Source organism: Scomber scombrus, chromosome 11 (genome assembly GCF_963691925.1).
Source record: "Scomber scombrus chromosome 11, fScoSco1.1, whole genome shotgun sequence".
NCBI classification, from domain to species: Eukaryota; Metazoa; Chordata; class Actinopteri; order Scombriformes; family Scombridae; genus Scomber; species Scomber scombrus.
The window spans coordinates 14355506-14381625 of record NC_084980.1 but is presented as its reverse complement, the minus strand read 5'-3'; the positions used below and the strand labels follow the sequence as shown (position 1 = coordinate 14381625).

The following is a 26120-nucleotide window of genomic DNA, read 5'->3' as shown; positions in this document are numbered from 1 at the left end:
CAACGAGTTCTTTATGATTGAACCTCTCCAGCACACCTTTGGGACCCATGGTTGGGAAGCACCAAGAATATCTTGTGTGGCAACAGGTTATAAACCAGAGGAAGCAGTGGGAGTTACTACCTGGAAGTTAGTGAAAATGATACATTGAGCTCAGCATTGTGTATGGTTGCTATGAGGTTTACTAGCAGAGAAACATGGAATGCAAGTGACTCAGTGCTCTGATACTGTAGCCACATGAATCTTAACTACAGAGGTGCAGAAAGAGCTCTTATTCACTAATATAATTTAAAAAAAACTCATAACATATGCAGGTTTCTTAGCAGTAAATTACATTTTAAAGATGGTTAAAATTGGTGTCCAGACTCATAAACTGATCTTTATTGAAAGCTGCAAATTCAGTGGATAAGCCATTGTGTGCATAAGACACCACCCTTCTACCCCTGCTGCTGGTCAGGCTTACACATAATTTTTGAGGTTGAGACTACACTAAATAAATACTCAATTAATTTGTGGAATATTTTTTTGCTTGCTACAAGACAGACCTACAGCTAAGTCAACTTTGTGATGGTCCTAATTTATTTGGGCTGTTTTATTAATGCTCATAACCAGGCTTCTCTGCTGGGGGCTGGGATGGGGATTGGATGGGAGAGTGGATGTTGTTGCGTGAGTGACCCCCTTGACTCTCTTGACTTGCCTGGAGCCCAACCCTGACTACTAACACAGAAACTGGCATTCCTGCTGTAACACAGTACTGAGCAAATAAAGACAGACATTCCACTGATATTGAAAAATACAGTAGAAGGATAATCAGGGATGAGTCTGATCCTCTTTGTCTCAGCTTAACCTGGTATGCAGGTGGAAATATAGACTAGGTGAGGGGAGAAAGCATGGAAGGACTTGGGGTGGGATTTCTTTCCCATTGAGGCAGCCTCCTTTGCGTCAAACTCAAAAGACGGGAACTTTTGATTTAAAGCAAAGCAGTGGATAGCAGAAGTGCATTAGCATTGTATAAGTGGTCAGACAGTGAAGGTCGGTAGCAATGCGCCAACTTTTGTATTGACTACCTGCAGTGCAAGATGGTGTGCAGGCTTATATATGTGTATGCATTAAATGGACATACATGCAAGATAAGTCACTTCATTAAAAGCCTATCCAATTGACCAGCGGTGAGAGCGACAAAGCCCTTCTTCCCTATCCATAATTGATGTGGCAATTACCGCTGGACCTTGAACAGACTGCCAGTTGTGAGGGCTGGGAAGGGACTGACCTCTCACTGCCTTAGCTAATGGTAGAACAGATAGGAAGGACCAGTGACGGTGTACTAATAGTGCACATTTCTAAGTAATTTCAACTAAAACTGCAGTCAGTTATGCAACCAAGAGTTTACATCAAAGTATCTGACTCGCCCCCACAAAATCAAACATTTATAACATCACATCACAACTTTTTTTTTTCCCTAACCCACACAGATTTATGAAAACACTTTGAAGTTAAAAAGGCAAGTATTACTTAGATCAGTTTACTTCAGGGGAGGGTGGTCACATGGAGCAGTACAGGGCTGCATCCCATTTCCTGTATCTTTCTTTGTTGTGGGCACTGCTGCTACTACTTGGTGTCACTGAGCAGGTAGCACTCTAATGACAGTTTAAACACAGTAAAGAATGTAAGTTTATGTCTGCATCCTTCACGCTTTTCTGTCTACAAGGATAACCTGACACCTGCCAATGCATAGAGGCATCTGGTGTTTGAGTGTGTGCAGGTGTAGTGTTAGGTGTGTGTGATTGAACACTGATGGACTCATCCAAATGAGTGTACTGGTGGGATATGTGGTGTGTGTGCCTCTGGAAGATTGAGGAGCAGTACTAGGCTTTTTCTCTTGCATAAAAGCTGTTTTCTCCTCAGGATTCCCCTCCATCTCTAAAATCTGTCACATTGACTGGTGGAGGTCACTGTCCTCCCAGGGCCCTTTTCGCCTATTTGTTTCTATGTGTCTGTGTTTGTGTGTGTGTATAGGGGAGTAAATCTTAATCCTGCCAAGGAGTTTAATGATGTAGTACAGCCAAGAATCGCACTGAGCAGATTCCATCGCACTGATCCCTGCTCCAGAGTTGCCATGCCGTTATGCCCGTTGCTAGGCTAGCTGTAGGCTCAGATTTGTACCCCACTGGTGCCCCTGTATTCATGCCCCTTTCACCCCTTGAGTGGCCTGCCAGAGACCCTGTACAAGCCCTGGATTCCCTATACAGGTTGCCTGTGAACCAGAGGGACAGTTCCCAGAGAAGTGAATTTACACGCGCGTGCATGTGTGTGTGTGTGTGTGTGTTACACACACATGAAAAATCTGTGTGTTATTTCGAATACAAAATAGGGAGTTTAGTTTGAAGGGGTGAGGAGCCCCTGGCTGTTAAGTTGTGAACAAAAACAACAGAGATGGATAGCCAGTAATGAACTGGTTGAATGCATCCTCCCCTTGTCTCCATCCTTTAACCATATCCCTCTTTGTTAGAAAGTGTGGGTAAAAAGAGATAAGGAAATGTCTGAGTATTTGGGAAGGTACATTTCTGTGAACCAGAGAGTTTTTTAAGAATACTCCAGCTCTACCAAAGAGTGCTAGGACGTGATCTATTGCCACCAAGAGCGGCATCAGTATATCATTGGTCTCCAAAGGTTGATTGGAGGTAGACAGATAGCTTTGTGGCTAACCTGACACATCAGATGGTTTGTTACACAGAACCATTTGAGAAGTCATCCTCAGAAACTGTTTGGAAAAGGGCTTTCAAAAAATACTTGGCAGGTGATTGGATGAACCTTCTATCTCTCACCAAGGTCTTACCTTGCAAGGCAGCTAGTTTCACAAGATGCAACGACAATACTCATAGGATACTGACTGGTCCAAACCACAAGTGCATAACTTGAAGCCTGACAAGATGGATTCTCACATGATCTTGTGATATTGTGATGATGCCAATCCAGTTGCCCCGACAACATAATAGTAATGTTGGATTTACCCAAGAATAAAATAGGCTTGTCCATATCATTTGTTGTGTGTATAGAGTTGTGAATTTGGAGCAGGTACGTCAGGCACTACTCAATCTGTACAGTACCATTCATTTTCTCAAAAAATGGGAAAATACCTGGTTCTTTGGTAAGAAGTTGAAGGTACCACCTGGTGTACATTAAAACCTGGAGGAAAAATTAACTACCACTCTCAAGGTGCATTTTTGGGAGAAACATTAAATCGCTGAACTTAAAATTCTGTGATGTTTGGCACTAACGGTAGGTGAAAGCAAAAGATTGGGGCGTTGAGAAAACTGATAATACAATCTTATCTTCAATCAATTTACTTAAACTATGGCATTGTCTTTTGTTCACAAATTCAACGGCAATGTATTATGAATTCTCTACTCTGGTTCATGCCTCTGACTGGCTTCATCTCCTTAGCAACAGCAGCTGAAACTTGTGTATTGTATTTTAACTCATCCATCATGCCAAAATGACGATTAAATAAATATTAAATTAATAATGATAAAAAGTAATATAAACCTATATGATAGAGACTTGTGTTCCTATGTTATGTAACATTGCAGGTGTCATTTAAAGAAAAATTGGAAATGGGAATACAGGAAAAACTTCCAGAACTGACAGCCCCTCTCACTTCATTACTCTATAGGTCTGTTTGTACTTAAATACAAGTTGTGTGTTGTGTGAAAATGTTAATGATACAACCACAAAGTGACAATGGTCACTGAATATATGCGCGGTTTAAAATGTTACTTTATGTATCACTTTATGTACCAGAATTGTAGAACTTCCTATTGCTGAACCCCAAAAGATGGCTGGCGAACAGCTTATCCACACAAAGTGTTATAAGTGTAGAAAATTGCTAGGGTAAAATCTACAGTCATAAAAGTTTAAAAAGTGCATATACTAAAAGGGAGGGGTGGAACGTTGCACCACATCTGTGTTTCTTCTCTCTCTGCACTTGGGAAACAGAGAGCGTCTTGCTCTCAGAGGGATAGATGGCACGTGGCAAATATCTGGCAAAGGTCACACATCAGTTTGGATCACAGGAGAATGCTCTAGCCCTGATAATGAAAGAGACTAATGATACAAATAATTTTTACTGACTTCACTGCATTTGAAAAACGGCAAGCTGGCGCCCACACTTCAAAGACATATTGGCTATTGCATAAAGATCTTGTTTTACAGCAAATAAGGATTGATCTAGCAAATCAACAGGGTCATTATTCAGCCACTTGACAGGGCTGTCGCAGGAGAAAGAGAGGAACAGTTGGATAAATTGTACTTTTGTTGTCTCTGAGGCATGCTCACAAGTCATGAAATTATGGTGGAACCAAACACACACTATGACGAGGAGCGACTAACAAATCACATTATTGTTTTACTTCTTATTCAGACACCATGACTGTTTGTATGTGTGCATGCACATATGCATGCACCATGTGCATGTGTAAGTCTTTGCATCTGTGTGGCAAGCAGACACATGAACGTAAACATGTTCATGTGTCTGCCTGTGTGTGTGGTAAAAAAAGGAAAAAAGTGTCAAAGGTCACATCTCTTAATGAAACATTGCCATGAGGCTAATACAGTGGCCTTGTCAAAACCCAGACCCACAAACTGCTTTACTATCCCCCCTGTATACCTCTCCCATCAACCGCTTAGCAGGGAGAAAACCTTTCAAGGTCAAGGCAGGGGTGTGAGCCAAGAGAGAGGAAGATGGTGAGAATGAGAGAGAGAAGGAGCAAAATTGGTCAGAAGAGTTGTCACTGGAAGAGCCGTCCCACACAAGAATCAAACCCGGCATTTTTAAATACCGGCAACATCGTAACAGCCATACTGCTTTGTGTGTGACAAAAAGCCACATACAGCAGAAAGTACACCATCGCCTCTATGTCCTCCATTGTTTATGTTTTTGTGTCACGTATAAAACAAAGTCAAGGCAGTTTCGCGCAGCTGTGCTATGACGACCCCGCCCACGTTGAGTAGGTACTTTTTTGTAATGGAAAAGGTCTGTCCTGGAACCGTACCGAGTCGAGTCGAGCCGAGTCGAGTCGTGCTGGAACTGTATAGTGGAAAAGTGCCATATGTTTGTAATGGCTACAAGTCAACCAGTCTGGAAAAGCTGCCTTGTCATCTTGATAGCATATAGTGTGACAACTTGCTAAGCCCCAGTATACAGTAGCACCATTCCTCACTGGATTACAGCTCTGCAGCTAGTGTTCAACCAAGAGTCCCATGCAGGCTTGCACAACACACAAATGCACAGACACACACACACACACACACAGTCAGACATGTCCAACACATATATTGGCCTGGTTTCTTGGATTAACGCCTTGAGTTTGTCCCGTGGTAAACTCTTTGCCCTCTTGCCCCAGGACTGCTCCTCCTGTATGAGTGTGCAAGTATGCTTTTGTGTATACATGTTTTTGTGTGTTGTGTGCATTCATACTCTTATGTGTAGACTAAATATTACCAGTGAAAGACAGGAGACTCTTTACATAGGTTTGAAGATTTGAATGTGTGCTGGCAAACAAAACAAAAGAAAAACCAGAGGAAAAGAGGGAAGGAAAGAGAGAGTGGCAGTAGAAAAATGGCATGGTTCCCCAAAGAACCATCATGCAATTTTCTGTCCCTCAGAATTTTTCCAAAGAAATTATGGCCAAGGCATTTGTTATTCCTCCCACTCACCTTCCAACCCTATTCCACCCTTCCTCTGTCCATCCCCTCCCATCTATCCTTCCCCTTGGCCAGAGCCTGAGGTCCACCTCTTCTTCAGTGCTGTGGCCAGGCTTGTTAGAAGCAGCTGTTGTTGCTCCGTGGCCAGTGGGAAATGGAGGCTCCTCCAAACACACAATCTGCCCATCTGGAGAGGCATTAGTGGCAAAGGACACTATGAACCATTTCTCACACACTTAGCCAACTAGAGGTCAACAAGGTGGCAGAAGACAGAACAGTCCTTTTCAACAAGTGATACAGGATTGGGTTGAGCTGTGTTGCTCTGATGTATGTAGTACCTTTATAACATAGGTAATTTTATAAAGGTACTACAGTCACTGTATATCAGTGTGTGATGTTCTAGTCCCCCCCTGACCAGCTGCCACTATCCCTCATTCTCTTCCTCTCTGTGACCCTGTCAACTACAGGCTTTAGTGACAAATGAAGGCTACCACAATTCACAGAGACACACACACACACACACACACACACACACACACACACACACACACACACACACACACACACACACACACACACACACACACACACACACACACACACACACACACACATAATTATTTCATATACTTCTTCCCAGATATGAGGTCTGTGGTCATGTTCAGATCTCTGAGCAGTCTGTTTTTTTGTTTTGTTTTTTTCTGGATTCTTTTTTTATTTTTCTCTGTCACTGTTTGTTGCCTTTTTTTAACAATCAAAAGACATTTGTCCTTTACTGCTGGATAAAATATGTCATTGACTGTTGTAAATGCGAGAGATATGTTGATGTACCATCGCATACCCTTGAAGTCGCCTGATGTGATTGATTCCATCTGCCTTGATACGAGTGACGAAGGTAATTCATCCTCATCCTGAATAGCCAAACTAACTGTTTTTCTCTTCTTACTCTCTACGTCATCCTTCACTCCCTCCCACCCTTTGCTTTTCTGTCTTGCTTGTTCTCCCTTCTTTTCCCCCACCATATTTGGGGGATTTACACATGAGCCAGCTTATGAAGCAAGGCTTATCTGCTAACATTGTCTCATTATGACAACAACATCACATTCCATTATCCTCCTGGCCTCCTGGTTTTTCATTTATTTGTGCCTCAAGTTGCTGCATGCTTTCAGGGACTTAACCATTTCAATACACCTCTCTTTCTCAAGTTCTACTAGTGTTCCCCCATATAACTTTCAGTAAATAAATGTTTCTTCTCATATATTGCCAAGTGGTATGGCTGAAAAACATACCACTGTAATTATAAACCTTTCAATAGTATATGATAACAAAATGTACCAACATGTGGTAATTTCTGATATTTTTCTCAAATAAAAAAGAGACCATTCATATAATTAAAAACATTTGTTGGAAATTTAAATTGACATACACACACAATTACTGGGCTGTGTCAGTTGTTGAGTGAAAAATGATTTCCTTAACTTAAAAAGTTTGGAGTGCTTCCCACATATTTGTAGCAAATCTGCCAGAATAAAATTTGATTGTTTAGTAATAAGTATGTTATTAACTTTTACTGCACCTGCCAGTGGAATAGCTCTATTTTATAGCACTTTGCTTTCTTGTTGCATTTTTCAGAACAGATGCATGCCTGTTTTCAGGACTTCAGACCAGAGCTTTACTGATATAATCTTTAAAATACAGTTTAAAATATATTCATAGTGTTCAAAATATTTCCAACAGAACAACTACTGATGCAACATTGATCTTCCCATCAGATTTTGGGCTGCTTATGTGTGTTCCAATCACAACAGCAGCAACACATAAAGCAGAGGAGCTCAGGCATTCTTTTCCCCACCCGTGTTCTGGGTTTTTTCCAGCCTCTCATCTTGGTCAAATGTGCCCAGAATACCTCTTCAGGGCGTGAGAGGTGTGTGGTGAGAATTGGTTTATTTATAAGTGAAATTGGCACATCAGGTGCCACTTTGCAGACATTTAAAAGCAGATAAATTATGCATTTTTCCTCTTCCTCCTCTTTTGTATTCTTCACAGTTGGTGGTTCACCAGTTTAGGCTTTTGCCTGAAAATGGACTTGGGTACTTTATTGAGTATTGACTATCAGCCTTTTAACTTAGTTATATTGCACCCAGTTTTGTTTTATATTAAAATTCACAAAGCACTCAATCACCATGCATTCCTGAATGCCTTCCTTATATGAAAAATACACTTTAAAGGACCAGTGTGTAGAGTTTAGTGATGGATGGATTGCACTGCCATATTTCAATAATAGCCCAGAGTGGACAAACCAAACACTGTCTCTAGAGAGTTTCACGGCCACTGATAGTTCTCCCACACGTTTTGGAGCAGGGGGGCAGAGGTATTCAGTTAGTTGTAACTTTACCACTAAATTCCACAAAATTGTAGAAACTGGTCCTTTAAACTAGTTGGCAGGACTGTTGTCTATGTTGTAATTGGTTGTTCTGGCAAGGACCTGAACCATTAATTAGCCAGTTGGTTAGCCTGCAGTGGAGTGGTATTTGTGTGTTGGCTCATTCAAATGCTGTTTTCTGACATCTCCCTGATGAGATGCAACCCATTTCCATTGAAACAATAACAGCAATCTGATTTAGGATAAATGATGTCTTTGTCTATTGTCTACTGGAACAACAAAAGCCATTGGCACTGAAAACACTTCTCCCTCTCCCTCTAGAGCCCTGCCTAGTCTTATTCACACATGCATACACATGCACGCATACAAACCCTAGCGCACAGTAGGGATGGGTTGATAATGCATTCTCAGTTCTAGGAAAGAATGTATTCATACACAAAGGAAAAACTCATGTTGGATGACAGCTTGAAAAGAGCAATATTTTTTGTTCTTTTATGACGGTGGAGAAAATAATTCAACTTGGTATTCAAAGCTCTTACGTGGTGGGCTATGAATTTCGGTGTTTTTTATGGGTGTATTATCTAATAATTTATCACACACCTGGCTGTCAAGTTGTTTGACAGTAAAGTTGCTACACAGAGGACACTGTAACTGTCTTAAATTAGAAAACAGAGATTCAGACAGACAAACCTGGTCTGATTTTATGACAGTGACAGCTCAAACTGTTTTGACACTTGGCTCTAGCACTGTTAGTGCCCCGATAACTAGATTACCCACTGCTACAACACACACAGTCATGATATCCTTCACTCCTCACACAAGGCTTGTAGAGCCTTAAACTCTTACACATGGGCAACTGGGAGTGTGTAGTGTACCTGCTGTGCTGAGGTTGATAATCTGTTTCTCATCCACTGATATGCATAGTTGGGCTTGGTCAGGTCGGACTGGAATGAGATCCATAGAGAGGACCAGAAAGAAAATGTTTTAATGAGCAGAAGATATCCATTTCTTTCTGATTTTAGGGATACCAAAACATCCACATATCCCAAAGGGAAGGGTGATGACAACAGGAAACATACATTCAAGAGCAGGATGATGATATTGTATGATGATAGATTTGATCTGGTGTTCAAGACTAGAGGAACATCTAGGGTTAGAGATATGAGTGAAGTCCTCTTTTAGGGAGACAGGGATTTCACTGATATCAACAGGAAAGTTGTGCGTGAATGTGTGTGTATCTACAAGGACTGTGATTTTAAAAAAGGGGTGCTTAATGTCTTCCCTACCCTCATCAGACTGATTTATCTCTGATTGGCTGTAATGACACCGTGAGGGATTGTCCAACATCTGCCCCTGGGGATTAGACAACCAGTCGGTCCTCCATCATTATGTGTGTGTGGAGATGGCGGTGTGAGTTCAATATTCATTTTACTGTATCCCTGTGGGGCAGGAAAACACACACATACACTGGCACAGGTTTGTTGTGTGTAGCTGTGAGACAAACGGGTATGAAAGTGAGTTAGTAGCTGTGGAGTAATACAGTGCCACTGTAAATACATTTTTATATAAAGCCCTCTTTTGAAATGATTTGAAAGACAAGTTGCAATTTTCAATTTTTTAAAGCACTCTTCAAAACTAATTATGGGAGCTTTCGACTGAAACAGGCACAGCTGTGCTTCTTCTGATGTACATATGAGCTCACTTTAACTGTAACAGACATAATTATAGAGCATTTTTATATCTGATTGTTTTTGAAAACCCTTGGAATGAGGTGATGGGGATGGTGATTAGATGATGATGAGTCCCTAATGTACAATTTTACAAGCCCAAAACAGTTTAACGTGATTACTGCGATGAGCCAAAACATTCATCTCTCTGTTTCTGTCTCTTACAGCACATACAGACGTCTCCAGTGAAAGAAAGTCCAATGGGAGACAGCCTGGAGGTGACAGCCCACATGAGCACCCTGTCAAGCCCCCCTCTGTGAGGGTGATAGGGGGCTCGCCGTCTGCCATCTGGGCTCGACCCTGGAGCCTTGCACTGCTTCTTGCTGCACTTTGCTTCCAGTGGACCCTGTTCTAATGCCATCACCCTCTGTGAATCTCCCTCACCCAAGCCCCTGTAGGAGCGACATACATGCACATTGACACTCATACCATTTACATATCCAGCATAGTATCCTTTCTCTTGTCCTCAACATATATGGATGGATGTCAATGGTGGAAATGGGAAGATGGACAAGATGTGGAGAAGAGGACAACGTTGTAGGAGACTGTAGACAGGGGGCTTTTGCAGGAACTTGGGGTGATCCCTTACACACTCATCCACAAAGATTAGCCCTGCTGCTTCTTCTAAACTGTTCTGTACATGATATGGGCTAGACATACGTGTATAGACACAAAAGTGCAGCCCTTCCGCTCCATGCTTTACTCACAAAAACATGTGTTTGTGGCTCAGAATGGGACTGCAATATTCTGATTTTATCTTAAAAACGCTTCCACATTAATTGATTTACATAGACACTTTTTACATATTCAAATATAGTCATATTCTTTTTCTGCTGCTCGTTTTTTACTTATCTTTGCAGGCTAGAACTTCATCACAACCACTGCACCAGTTGTCAGCCAGGCAGAAGAAATTCAGCTCATTTAAAAACTGCTCATTTTCTTTTTGAGGATTAAGGAATGCATGATAGATTGATAAATCAATCCCAGGTGCCTGACCCAGAACAGCAGGTTTGATATACTCTAATGACTGTGTACCTTGGCATGGATTAGAATGTAATGAGTTCACAGGTAGAGCACCAGCACACTTGCACAGATGAACACATTGTGCAAGCGAACTAGGTGTGTATAGTATGTAAATGTATATAGGTGGAAAGATTTGATGGAGTGTATGATGTTTTAATTCAACAAAAAGCTCTTAATGAATTTAGCTGAATGGGTTCTTCTTTTCTTTTCCCTTATCTATGAATGAACTGTGCTTGTCTGCCCCCTCACAGCATTGAAAACAATGAAAAACAAAAAAAAACAAAAACAAACAAAGATTGAATTTCTTTAACAAATAAACCAGGAATGCACATCATTTTACAACCCCAAGCATACGACATAAATGAACACATTTTGGACATTTGAACAAAGTCTGTACATTATTGATTTTACTAATGTTTTATTGTGCATCCAGTTTTGTGTGTTTGCTTGTTGAATTGCACATTAATGCATGTATAGCCTACCAAGTTATCTAAATTGCTAAGATAGAATCAGGACTTTGTCCAGCAATGCATAAAAAGAAAAAAGACATGTTTTATTCATTTACCATATCTCACTGATGAAATATTATCAGGTTTGATCTTCCTCTCTCAAATGATGCTCTGAAACTTGCGAACAAGATAAATGTGTGCTGCAGATCCCACAAATGCTGATTCAAATAACATTTAACACACAAAAACCAACATGTAGAACAAGTTTTATGATATTGGATGCATCTATTGTTTGATGCCAGTACAGGGTTAGCCATTGTGTAAGCCAATCTTAATTGATTTATCATGTATTTTTAGAAAACACCTTTTTTTTCTGTAACATGTTTTGGGAGAACCAAATAAGCTCTAATGTCTCTCCAACCACTCTTAAGCAGACCATTCCTTGGAAATCCAGCAGATAATAATGCTTTAAATAATTCCACATGTGGATGAAACAAAGTGAAGCAATAGCTTAACAAACAAACTGTGCGGTTTCAACAATGGCTTCCTCTGTACAACTGATTGCTTTCTTGTGTAGATGATGTATTGGTGGTACAGCAGATAGTACCTGTGTGAATGATGATAATGAATGTATGTATGGTCAGTGCTATGCAGATACAGTATTAAAGCTGAAAATGCCTAAAAACTACACAGATACAGTATCTAAGCTAAAATAGGTCTGTACACTCAAAGGCTGATATGGGTCTATGGGCAGTGATATACCTCCTCAATTAACAAGCCTTAAATGTAAACAACTTTTTCTCTCCCTACTGACAAGGGATTGACTATTAGCTCTCCATAACACTGGAAGATGGATGACAAGTCTAGTACAACTATATGAAAGTAAATCCTGCAGTTAATGAAGAAGGGAGATTGCTATATCCATATAATGTTTTGGCAGTTTAAATGTGTCACAATTTATTTTGTAAACACATTTGTCAAGTTCATGATTTCCTCCATGTATGTTTTTTCCTGACTGGCGTTCATTGCACCCACAGATCACTTACAGCTCTATACCCTTGCATGTGTATAAATGTACATATATTTTAATTCACTTAGCATTTGTTGTGTGTCTCATTTCCTATTGCATATCAGTAAGATACAGTGTGGCTGAGCTCTGTTAAATGCACTCTGATTTTTTTGCTGGTCTTGATAGCCTCTCCATGAAAAATATCAGCCATCAAAGACACTGATAAACAATAGAGATGTGCTTAATGCTCAATAAATAGTAAGGGGAAATTGATGCAGCAGATGCAAAGATATCATCTTTTTATTCATTGTATTCTTCTTTCTTGTCAAAATCTGGCGCACATCAACTGCCAATACTTCAGAGTTTTAGGTTTTTTTATGCTAATAGCAGCCAATGTAGCCTTGACTCAATATCCTCAAACAGATATGAGGAGATGGCTACAGAAGTCTGGTAAGCTCTCTCCTCTCCACAACCCCACATTTTTTTCATCTTCAAACAGACATAAATTATGTCTTCAGCTTACATTTACACCTTTATCATTCCTATCCAGACATAGAGTTTTTGACCTTGCGTAATTAATGACATACAGTAGCTCTGTCCAACTCCAATCTGAGCAGAGGTCTCATCAGCAAGAATATATGAACACACCTTTGTGGGTGTGCAGGGTCTTAAATATTTAATGTTTACACAATTCACTCTGCCTCTGTCTTCAAAAATGAATATCACACACAGAGACCTTTATGTACTTTAAAAGGATAAGTTTGATTTTGGGAAATACTTATTCGCTATCTTTAGGACAGTTCAATGAGTAGATTGATGACACAGGGTGGTATCAATCTGCCCATCTAACTTTAGGCAAGAAAGTGAATAAGCATATTTCTCAAACTATTCCTTTAAAATTTAAACTACTGGAATTCCAAACTACTAGAACTACCACAGAGCACTTGATGTATGTAACATCATTTTTTTTCACACTCAAAGCCTCTGAATGAAGCTTCACTTGTCTGTTGTCACCTCCTGCCTCCTCCCGCCATACACACAGACACACACACACACAATCTTGTGAATATAATGATGCACCGGATTCGTTGCAATATAGCCTACAGTAGACCTATACTAGTGTGAGAGCCGATATACATGTTTTAATTTTTTTTATTGTGATTAGAATATATAAATATGGTCCTACTTGGTAGGGCTACTAGATTAGTCTTAGATTGGCAGGTGTGTGCTTCACTTTGTGTGCGGCAGACAGGAAGAAAAATGCTTTTTGAGGAGTGAAAAAGTTGTTTTAGAAAGGCTTAACACCAATACATATGGATTGAAGCAGATCATTTTGTTAGGTAAAATCATACTGAATTTTGGAAATGACTATGTTTTTTCAATAAATATTGACTTTTGAAACTTACAATGCTCAGTTGCGAAGCTTCGGACAACTGGCAAAAACTTTCTTTTGTCTCTCTTCTGGTTCGAAGAAAGCTAGTTTTTAGCTTTCCAGCAGTGTAGACCCGCCCCCCCCCACACAAGAAAAAAACCCATAGTATATATATAATGCATAGCGGTCAATCTGACCACCCATGGGCATTCTAGGTAAAAAATACTCAGACCTCTTTTGTGTTTGATCATTTTAATAACATAGCGATGTTAAAAAAAATTATTCACATATTTAGGAGAAGTCATGGTATGACAATGACTATGTAAAGTTATCATATTGCAAAATTTAATAAATGGTCAAAATAACCACCTTGGTAGTTTTAGTGTTAACTTGATTTTTAACTTAGAATTTGCTTTTGCTTGCTTCCAGTCCAGTCCAAGTTAAAAGGATAGTTTGGGTTTTTTGACATGAAGTTGTATGACATCCTCACCATCAGTGTTGTGCATCAGCAGTGACTTTTCCCCCACTGCGTCCTGTGAGCAGAGTTCTGGCCCACTTTTGGTGTTGAAGAAAGTAGTTCAGGCTAGTTTCTGGGGTAACAAAAACAATATGCATCACAAAATCGTTGTCGGTAAAAAGGTCAGACCTCACAATCACCTGGCACTATTTTCCCTCCCTTTGCATTGGCTGTTTCACGGTGAAATCGTCAGACTTTTTTACGGACAACGATTTTGTGATGCAAATGTATTACTGTTTTGAACGCATATTGTTTTTTGAAGCAAAACGCTTTATCTTTGTGACCCCAGAAACTAGCAGGAACTACTTTCTTCAACACCAAAAGCGGGCCAGAACTCTGCGCACAGGACACAGTGGGGGAAAAGTCACTGCTGATGCGCGACACTGATGGTGAGGATGTCATACAACTTCATGTCAAAAAACCCAAACTATCCCTTTAAGTCCATTGCACCACTGTTTCACTGACCATACTTACAGCTGGTCAGGAATTATGATTGTGTAGGCGGGTAAGCGTCACAGTCTGACCTTCTCTATTTGCATCCAGGAAGCTACCTGCTATACATATCAGTCAGAGTGTTGGACTAGAAATAGAGGCAGGGGGAGAGTGTGTGAATGCAGGAGGTATGAATAGGTTTGGTGGTGGAAAGGACCGTGGCAGACAGTTGTGATGACAGCGACGTTGACTGTGACAGTTTGCTCGCTCAGCTGATGTGTGGCTGACCCTTTCAGTGCTCCTGTAGGGGAAACTTTGCCTGTTCAAGGGCTATGATTGCCCTGAATTAGTCTGTGCTGTCAGCTCTAATTTTAGCATCACTTTGAGCTCAGGACATATATAAAAACAAAGCAAACATTTACAGTACAGTGCCCAAAAAAAAAAAGGGGGGGGGGGGCAGACAGTGCTGTTTCATGTCCACACTATGATTCAAATAGAATGAGGTTATGTCCTAAATCTGGGGTGTCGTATTGCTGCTTACAGCTGCAGATGTGTCACAAACATACAATTGGACTGAAGCAAAATATTTATAAGAAATGCTTATGATTGGTCTTCAGAGTAACACTCCACAGTGGCGACAGTGGCCCTCCAAGTCTCACCACACCTCCCACTGTTTTTGCCATCAGCATGGGAGCACATAACTAATAACACTTTCCTGGCTAAGCACACAATATCCACAAGCTCTCTCTCTCTCTCTCTCTCTCTCTCTCTCTCTCTCTCTCTCTCCCTCTCTCTCTCTCTCTCCCCTCCCTCTCTCTCTCTCTCTCTCTCTCCTCTCTCTCTCTCTCTCTCTCTCTCTCTCTCTCTCACAGACACACACAGACACACACACACACACACACACACACACACACACACACACACACACACGCACGCACACACACACACACACAAACACACTTTTATGAACAGCAAATTACAAATTATCACAAACACACACCAATGATCTCATTCACACACCCTGTCGCACAGTTGTACACTTCCAGCTGCATGCAGACTGTATTTCATCCTTGGGGTCTATTTCAAGCTTGTTGCTGTGAAACTGAGTGTCTGGCTGGCTGCAGACTAGAGCAAGTAAGAGTGCTCAGTCCAAGGATATTGTGCCTCCTCTTTGCCTGAGCTGTAATTGGACTGCTTTGTCCCTGACTGACAAAACCAAAGCCCTCTGTCGTCCTTTAATAACCTCCACTGACTGATGCAGAAAGCCATGGATGGCTTTAAAATATGGACAATAATGGGAGCAAACTGACACACTGAAAGACAGTTAGTCTGGAGATTACTTTAAACCGAGATTTCTTTTGTAGGTTAGCTATATAAAGACAGTTTAATGTCTTCTAAATGAGTATAGATGATTCAGTGTATTATACTGTAGGTGCAGACACACACACATTGCAAGGAGCAGTGTGGTCATTGAGTGTAACTGAGAGTTAGGGGGACCTGAGGTCAGAGCTGCTCAGCTGTCTGTCTGGGCTATTTTAAACGGTAGCTCACATCAGCGCTTCTGTCCCACTGGCTTGGCCAAGTCCACACCTCAACGTCCTTACACACACACAAACACACACACACACACACACACACACACACACACACACACACACACACACACACACACACACACACACACACACACACACACACACACACCAACACTTTCCTTTCCTTTGTAAAAGGTAGATCTAAGACTAATTCACACATTCAGAGATGAACCACAGTTGCATTAAGATGCATCCTTGCATTTTCAAACAGATGTTCCCTGAAGTCAACCTGATTATGTGGATTATGTCTTTCCTTTTCAGCCTGGGGATTAGAGTGACAGACTTGGACCATGAGGAGGGAGCAAAGGAAAGAGGGAGGCACTGGAAATAGCTTTTCAAAGGGGGACAATTGGGTGAGGTAGAGGGGAAACGAAGGAGGACCTGCGGCTCCTATTAACCACAGCTCTCCTTCTTAAGTTTCATCTGTCAACTGTATCCATTCCCCTGTTTTCAGAGCTCCCTCTGCTCTCACAACAGGCTAACACAAGCTGTCACTGCCAGTTCTCCCTCTGTCACCCTGCACCGCTGGCCCGTTAACATTATGCTCAATGAGCTCTTGAACTGACTAATTGAGTCCAATTAAACAAAGGTTCAACATGACAGGCCATCAAGAGGAGTCTCAGCAACATTGACAGATCAAATCTGCAACAGGGACACAAGAACTTTTGCTTGATACCTCCTATTCAGTGATTGGCCTCACTTGTCAGTTTATTTTCCCATCAGTGTTAGGAGGCATTATCCTCCTGCCAGCTACCATGCAGTTGTTGTCTTTTTCTTTCAGACTGTGGAAAAACTGTTGCATGGCAATATATTACATGGTTGGCTGTCGACTCCTAAGACAATTTGTCACTGTCCAACATGCAGGTACAACACAAATTCAAAGATACTAACATTTGCAAAAGTTTAAGATTGCAAAAAAGCATCCTGCACTCAGCAGCCAAGCTCTTCTGGAAAGTCATTTTCTGGGTGTGTATGAACAGCACCAAATATGAGCGCAATAATGCAGAACAGCCATTCAGCTGTGCAATAATCTCAGATCCCACAAAAATCCCAATTTATTCCGCCTGTTATGAAAGAAAAATAGAGGCAGACGTGAACTGCCACACCGCAAGCCAGAAGACTGGCTGGGACCCCTTTCTAACTACTCACTGAGAAGACCAAAGGGTGAGAGTGTTTTTTTGGACTTTGCTGCCCACCACTCACCAGCCAGTAAGTTCTGCTTACTTATGTCCTTGACCATGTCTGAGGTTGATGAGAGACATGATAAAGCAGAGCAGCCATATCAAGTTAGATTAAACAAGATGGTAAAATGTGTATAGAAAGAATCAGAATAGATTTAATCTGACCATTAGGGGCTCAACAGAAGCACTTGTGTGACATTTATTCATTTAGCATGAACTGAACATTCACCAGCTTTTTTTGTTGTTTTAATTAATGCAGACATTACAGTACACTACACAGTGACTTGACACAGATAATACATAAACAGGCGGCAGTGACCATGATAGTGGCACAGTGACATCACTGGACATCCATAGAAGTGAGGGGATGCTACTGTGCACTGGTTAGGACAACTGAGTCCCTTTTGGAGTTTGTCCCCAGACCTTCAGAAGTGACCCTGTTCTGTAGGGATAGTGAGAAATATTGTTGCTTTAATCAGGTAGATTTAGTCCCCTGTCCTCACATTTTGCCTTTCTTTCTGCTGCTTACGCAGCTCAGACTAATGTGGGTTGTAGGTGGAGGTAAACAAGCCATTGTGGTGGTGTCTCACAAAAAACTGTGTAATAACAATGATGTGTATTTGAAAGACTTAGTGCTTTCCTGCAGCTTTTGCTAAGTTGTGCACACAGGAGATCTTGCTGTCCCATGCCGTTGAAACAGGGCTCATATGTAGTCTAGATGGCTAAAATTCTCTTCAACCAAATTTATCTCAGTTTTAATAGATGGTTTGATGTCTTTTCATCTGCAAATCAACATAATCAGCTTACTTCAACTTTGGAATGCTCTGTCTGACAACATACTCTTTGTATATTTAATGTTTCCTCGCTACAAGAATAGAATTCCACTCTTGACAGTTTTATGTTTCAGAATGTTTTTAAATTATGTATATAATCTAATAACTATGCAAGAAATTATAGATTGCAGGCATTTTGATTTATAACTGTATGCCAACTTAAGGTAGGACTTAACTATTTCACTTCATTTTTGCATTATTACAAAAGTTATTTCAGTTAGTTATTCTTCCCAACACCTTTGTTCTAACCTGTTTCATACCAGTGTGTTGAGGCTGAATAACATTGATATGATATTAGTGTTGAGCATTTTTTTGTTTTCTTCTTTTTTTTTTTTACTATGCCAGTGCAGAAATGGTGCCATGGCTGGAGTGCACAACACATACTGTATATCAGCCTGTGGATTAATCTATATAGTTGACCAGCAGATGCAAATAGACCTTTTTCACAACAGACATTTTGACCCTGTTATAGTGCAAGACAGTTCACTAGTATGGCATCCTTGAACATTTTAATGAAACTGAGAGATTGTTAATGATATCATTTGCACATGTCCTTTTACTGCTATGATGAATCAAAAATGTCTGCTGTGAAAAAGGTCTATTATTGTACACAACATGCACATGACACATGTACATGCATGCATGTGCCCACAAAAGGCCCAAAGTTATTTCCTGGCCCATGAAAGAAACAAAAGTGCTTGCAGAGGACGAGTTGTCATTAGAATGTATTGTGTTTTAATAAGGCAGTGCAGAGGGGCCCAAACATTAGTCACCATGAAAGTCTGGCTGTTAGGAAAACAGATTAAGTATGTCACCATCTGACAATTGCCAGCCAGAGAGAAATGTAGCCCAGAGATAAATGTAGCCCCACTAGCCCCCATTCCAATTAGACCAGTTGGGCATAGGTCTGTTATGAGACATGATTGAGGAGTTTGATAAGGAGTTTAGTTTGTGTGTGTATGTGTGTGTGTATGTGTGTGTGTGTGTGTGTGTGTGTGTGTGTGTGTGTGTGTGTGTGTGTGTGTGTGTGTGTGTGTGTGTGGGTGTGTGTGTGTGCGTGCACGCATGTCTGTCACACATGTTCAAGGCTGGCCAGCATCTCATGCTAAATTCTCTGTCAGGCTCGCTCTGTTTGGCATGCTACAGGCAGCCTCCTCACTCATGTCCTGGAGATGGATTAGCACTGGTGTGAATGCTCCCTTGGGTGCCATTCCACCTTTCCAACTCTCTCTCCCTCTCTTTCTATCTCTATCAGGTTGGAACTGAATACACATGTTCCTGATACATGACTATTTTATTAGTTGGTCCCACCTTTTTTTAAATTTATACCTTCTTGGTTCCTATCAGGATTTTTTCCTCGTTTCACTAGGGGGAGTCGCCTCAGCATGACCAACTATGGAAGTTCAAATGACACCATGTCTGTCAGTGACAAACAGGTTGAACTCTGTTTGGGGCACACCCCCTCATATACAGTCATCCAAATCCTCTCAAATCATTTTCACTTTTTTCACGTGAAGAAACAATAGAAAGATCCCTCATCTCATCTAGACTAGCTTGGATACCAGCTCACAGTTCACATTAAGATTGTTGAACACACTGACTGCAGTCTGGATTTGCTGAATACTGAAAACTTCCTTTGCAAGAATTTTACTATGCTGTTACACAGGATTATTCAGAGCATTAACACATAAATGTCCCTCTGGCTACCCTGTATTTGCTTACCAGTGTGGCCAGCGACTGTGAAACATTATTACCTCCGGCTAATGCGTTACAACGAGTCTATCATGGCTCAGTTAGCATTAGTTTGTTTGCTAACAGTACCCAGAATTCAGCTAATGTGTATGAAAAGCAGATTTGTACAATATGCAGTTATCTCAGGCTAAAGCCTGTGTGCTAGCTCTATGGACCAACCGGCTAACTGCACTGCGGTGCACGTAGTACAGCTAAATATTTATACAATGTTCCTGCTTTCCGGTCCGTATGTCTTTGGCCACTACCCTAAGGGCCAGAACTGGAGAATAAAGAGAATGCATCCCACCTGTTCCATTAACGTAATTTATTGTTTCCAACACAGTAAAGACTCTGGGCCCATGCCTGTCAGGAGCCACCCCAAAAGCCACAACCAACAGCCATCAGCTACGAGCCACATCAAGATGGGCAAACATGGATGGACACTGAGTCCTTAAACATGGCTGTGGCTGTGAGATAACAGAGAGCAATGACAACTCTGACCTTCTAAACCATGAATGAGATGGAAGAAGAGATTCCTGTTTAATAGTCCGGACCTCCCAGTGCATCCAGTGCCCCTTGTTGACAGCAACTTATACAAGGTATGCAAAAGGGCCACATCCAAATTGGGGATACAACAGAGAGAGACCTTTATGATATTAGGCCCAATAGACCAATTGTGATCAAAACAACTTGTACCAGTGGCTTATGACCTCCATCTTAATTGCTGCTCTCACTGCACTTCTTCCAACAGTTCTCTGCCTAGCAAAATGGAAAGTATACTGCCTCCCCTTTCTAGAAGATGTGCAAATACACAGCACAGTCACTATGCTCTCTAAATTCAATGACATTGCTGGATACTGGTCTCTGGGATGAAATGCGTGTAGTGAATGACCTCATCCTGCACTCCTCGCCCGTTGGAGTACAATGCTGCAATCGAGTAAGGGGACTTACATTCTTAGGTGAGAGACATCGGAGTGGCTGAACCTCTCAGGCCAGAGTGATGCACAGAAGGCAGAGTTGTGGACATAGCATACAATTCCACCAAAGGTCTTTTCAGTCTGGCTCTGGAAAAGATGAGGGCAACCAGCATCCCTTGAGAAACAAGACTTTGACCTCTGCCTACTCCCGAAACACATGCCTTGCCCCCCTCAGGGACAAACGACTGGCTTCGCTGCTGCGGTACCAACAGTAAGAGGGAGACCAACCACAGAGATAGGCAGCTTGTCAACAGAGTAACTAGCTCAGAAAACCGAAGGCCATATAGCAAACACTCCTTTGCTGCAGTGGCATTGAGAAACCGCCCTTTCCACGCAAGGGAAGGGAAGACGAAGGATGTGACCTGAGTTTCCTGGCTTCTCCCTCTTATCCTGCCACAAAAAAAGAAGGAACATTTAGTTAGTGAAGCTCTGAAATTTGTGGTGCGGAGTCCCTGGTGATTTCCAGTTTTCCAGGTCTCCCCTTTCAGTTTGTCTCCCCTCACATGCAAGAGCAGGAGAATCAGCAGGTAACACAGTTTAATCCGGTTTTTCTTTTTCTAGCCAGTTCAGAAAAAACAGAAATAAAGTTTTTCTTCATTTTCGCAGCCAGGCCCAGGGCCAAGGGAGAAATGGTTCCCCAAAACCAAAATAAAAGCAAAACAATGTAATATCCTTTATAATCCTCATGCTCCTCTGAGGGTAGATTGCTCCCTTCAGGCCACAGAAGTGACATCACTACAGTTCAACTACAAGTGCCCACTTCCTGCCCAGACAGAGCAATGGTGCACATGCACACTTCATCTGTAGAATATTTGTGTACATAGATGACTATCTGATATGCTCCTACTCGCTGTGACAGGCAGTCAGAGATTCCACTACAGTGATAAATCATCAATCTTGGGCATAAAGAGCCAAGTAGAACTCGCTATGGAACACTTGGGTTGCAACATAAAGTCCCACCCTCTTATCACGTACGGTATCGGAGTGGTGATTAGCATCTCTCACACAGCGTTTCTCCCTCTTCTAGATGGAAAAAGTCATATCATTCAGACAATGCCTGTGTCTGTTTGTCCTGTGGAGCAGAGCCAGGCTCCTGTCCTTTCGAGTGACACATGTCAGGCACTTTGAACAGGGGTGCAGATCTTTTGTCCTGAGGGAATAAGGCCAGGCAGCCATAGATCTCTTTACCACACAGGAAAACACTCCATGTTCACTGTTTTATCCCTGTCAGATGTAAATGCACCTCTGGGTGCGGATGCTCCGGTCCACCCATGGCCAAACGTGCTGCCCTTGGCTTCTGAGAGGTGGAACCTGAACATTGCAGGCCTGCATAGACACAGAAAGAAACTGGTCTAGAATGATTTGAGAGTGGTTGGTCAACAGTGGTAATATGGCGGGGTGTGTCAAAAGCACAGTTCGACCTGTCTTTCACTGATAGATGTGGTGTCATTGGAGCTTCTGTAGTTGGTCACATTAAGGTGGATCCCCATAGTGAAGCATCTCACTCTGTTATCAAAGAACCAGAGATTACATTAAGTAATCGAAAGTTATATTTGCATGAAAAATATATTTGGAACATGTATGTAAACTCATTAATGTGCTGGTTTGTTTATTTGTGAGCATGTATGTATGTGTGTGACCCAGGCTAAATGAATGTTTTGGCAGACAAGAGCATCATTGATTGGCTCTGATCATGGATTCAGAAATACCTGCTGCTATCCAATTCTACAGGACCTGAGAGAGGTGAAATCAATGTTGCAGGGCCACCCTCATACTTGCAACACGTACACTCTCCTCATACCAGACAGGATTTGGATTACAATGACACAAAACAAACACAAAACACATTGCTGGGTGACTTGTGTTCTGTTGGGACAACAACATTCCAGTGCATTGTTTTATTTTGACTTGGCATAGTACTAACTGGACTTGAGATGACAACACAAGCATATTCTCATGTATTTTCAAGTATTCTCAGAAGGCAGAGTGAGAATGTTGGGTTGGGGTCAAATAAGCCAATAGCTGAACATTTTAGTTTCTTTGCTAATTTGGTTTATGCCTTAATAAATGAGCTTGTTACTTTATATCTTTCTTGCTTTCTCTGCTATTTCTTTTTTTAGGCATTACGCTAAATTATGATACACATTATGATATGCAAAATGATCATATGTAGGGCAAGGAACATAACATTGCATTGCCACAATAAATTACACTGATATCAGTGATGCCCTGTGGCAGTATTAATAATATTATAATTATTTATAATGACAAACAAGAACATTTTAATGACTAATCCATTCATATAGTAATTTAGGAGGATGCAATATACAAGATTCATGGTAGCTTTGTAAAGCAAAACTGAATCTTAATGTTTCACAAACAAACTTGGGACAAAATTCCACCGAGATCTAGCAACAAGAGAACAAAAACTACTGTAATCTTGATCACAAATGTAGGTAAAGTAAGGGAAATGTATGCCATTTTATACATGCTTTGACACAAATGGTTTCTGTTGTTGTGGTTGTTATATTGAAAATGTATAATACTTAATTAATTACAAATAAACACAATTGCAGAGTACATAATTCTCATTTACTTTCATTCCTCAGCTCTAAGTCAAAAGTGCTTTTAAACAATTACATCAATTAATTGTGTTATAACAAGGAGTCAGCCTATGTAACCTTTTGGGTAACAAACTTTACTTACTGACCATTAACAGCTATCTTAAAATGTATACTATGCAGGATTTTCCTAAAAAAACAAACAATGTAAGGACAAAAATAATCCCTCTCAATTACCACTTATGACCCACTAGAAGTGTGTAGCGGTGTATTTATCTGCGGAGACCCTGCAGAGAATTATTGTACTGAATATCAGATTTTGATTCTCCAGAAAAAGAAATCACATATTGTAACTCATTATTAAGTGTCAGGTTACAAAGTACCAAGTTACAAAGTCACTTAATTTTTATCAAAACTTTATTTAAATAAATCTGTCAAGCCTGAGTCTTTCCCAGGTGTTTTTTTTCTTCTCCAATAATAGCTTTATATGGCAGTGCACAAATTATGTAAAATAGTATTTACAGTATTTTTGGTCTTACGTCCCTAGAAACAAAAGAACCTCTCACTTGTACATGCATACTGTAAATGCATGTACAGTATGCATCACTGATTGTGACATTGTTACATGCTACAGAAGCATACCCATGTTACATGTGCTGCAGTAAATAATACTCTACTTAAAAAATCCTTTTGCATCAGTGTTGAGGCACACAGTATTTTCCACGTTGGGCTGCAGGAAATGTGCACCCAGTATTGCAGCTTCATTTGTAATCCAACCAAAGACAGTTTCTCAGCCGACAGATTCATGAGCTAAATTTGTTTTACAATCCAGTTTACAGCACCATATGAGAGGAGTGCTGAGAGAACCATCTTTCTGAATGCTGATTTCCATTAGCATCTTCACTCTGATCAGAGAAGGCAAGAGAAAAAGGCTTCAGACAAACACATTCCAGTAGTGATGCTGGGCAGTTTTCAAAAGTGGGCTCCTCAAAATAAAAAGACATAATAGAAAAATAATAGATTTTTTTTTTTTAGAAAAGAACATGCTCATGAAAGCTGGCAGTTTGTGTCAGAATTAATACTTACACAGCCCCTTACTGTATTTGTGTCTGGTGATCAAACTGAGTCAGCAATGATACATCCCACTTTGTTTTTACACAGCAAATTGAAGAAATGTGAGGAGGAGTAATGTGATAAAGTGCTTCTGTACAGGGGAGGGCTGAGGAATGTTGGAGGAATGTGTGTATATTCTTTAAATGGCAATAATGAAGGACTCCTCACAGGGGGCTGAGAACCACACAGAGACGTGGACTCCTACTGTTTCCAAGGCCAATGTGGAGGGAGATGCTGCCAGTCTGGACAAGGCTCCGCCACAGAGCCAAAAACAACCCGAAGGGAGTTGAGATTAATGGACTCTGAACCATTTGAGTTGTATTAAAAAGCCACTTTCAGTTGTCTGTTATGATACATAGGTCACTTTCAAGGTTATCCTCAGTAAACTATTATCCAACAGACTTGTTATTTTCGTAGCAAAGGATATAGAACTTCCCATCATAAACACATTGACTGTAAGGACATAAATGTTTGTAACATACAGGCATGGGAGTTGGTTGAAGGAGGTCATCTGAGTCTTCTGGTTTTGTCATCGCTTCCCATGAGCTTATTAACTTTCATGGTGAGAGGTAGATGAGGAGACTGGCTAATGTATCCTCTTAGACATATGACAAATAGAGGAGGTGAAATATTTATATGAGAACAGCATGCAGGCAAATGAAGAGAGTAATTGGTACAGGAATGAGGAGACGCCACTGCCAGATGGGTACAGATTGCCATTGTGTATGAAAGAGAGAGACAGGAAAAAAGTCCAGGATTTGAGTCAGTGCAGACCTCTTTATTGGATATGTCTACCCAAATGAGATACTGTAGGTGCTTGCTTTTTTTGTTTTAATGACTACACAAGTGACTACACTGCATTCAGGCCTTTATTCAAATCTAAGTGGTGTTTCCATTAGATTGGATTCAGTATAGGATTTATTTTTTAGTCTGCATTCCACAATATCCCATGCTATAATGCAATAATTTGTGATGTTTTATAGTGGATTTCATTATATTGTGAGGTGTACCTAAGATTTTGTCTTATTCTGTGTCCATGCTTGGAGAAGACTGGAATGTGCTCAGATTACTGAGCAGAAAAAGTGCCAGGATGCCCACAGAGACATACAAAGACACAACGCAACACACCACAGGGGGCATTTCACATTGACAACGGTGCCTGTTTACAAGAATAACCCCAAAGAATCCAAGGACCAGGCCACATTGGCCATTGGTCGTTTTCAAATAATTCTAACCCAACACTTCCCCCACCCAATTTATTTTTGAAAACTCCACTTTGAATGTACAATCCCTCTCTGCTACTTTTATCCCAGCTAACTTATGTCATTCTCACCATGTCATCCATCATCATATTCTCTCCTTCCTTATCTGGCCTCATAAGCTCACACCCCCTCCTCCTCCCAGTTTCCCTCTTTATTTCTCATTTTCCTCTACAATATTATCTGTCTACCCTTTGCACTTACCATTAAAATGTCTCCTTTTTCTGTCATCATCTGTCTCTGGCAACTGGGGAGCGC

The 26120-nt window shown here is 40.9% G+C and overlaps 1 protein-coding gene across 1 annotated transcript in view; it reads left to right on the top strand.

Moving 5' to 3' along the window:
• Positions 1 to 10166, top strand: part of LOC133990927 (glypican-5-like) — a 99876-nt gene extending 89710 nt beyond the window's left edge. Inside the window, 1 exon segment of the mRNA XM_062429352.1 lies at positions 9978 to 10166. Coding sequence (XP_062285336.1) covers positions 9978 to 10165 — 188 coding nt within the window. The 3' untranslated portion in view covers position 10166.
• The last annotated feature ends 15954 nt before the right edge of the window (positions 10167 to 26120 follow it).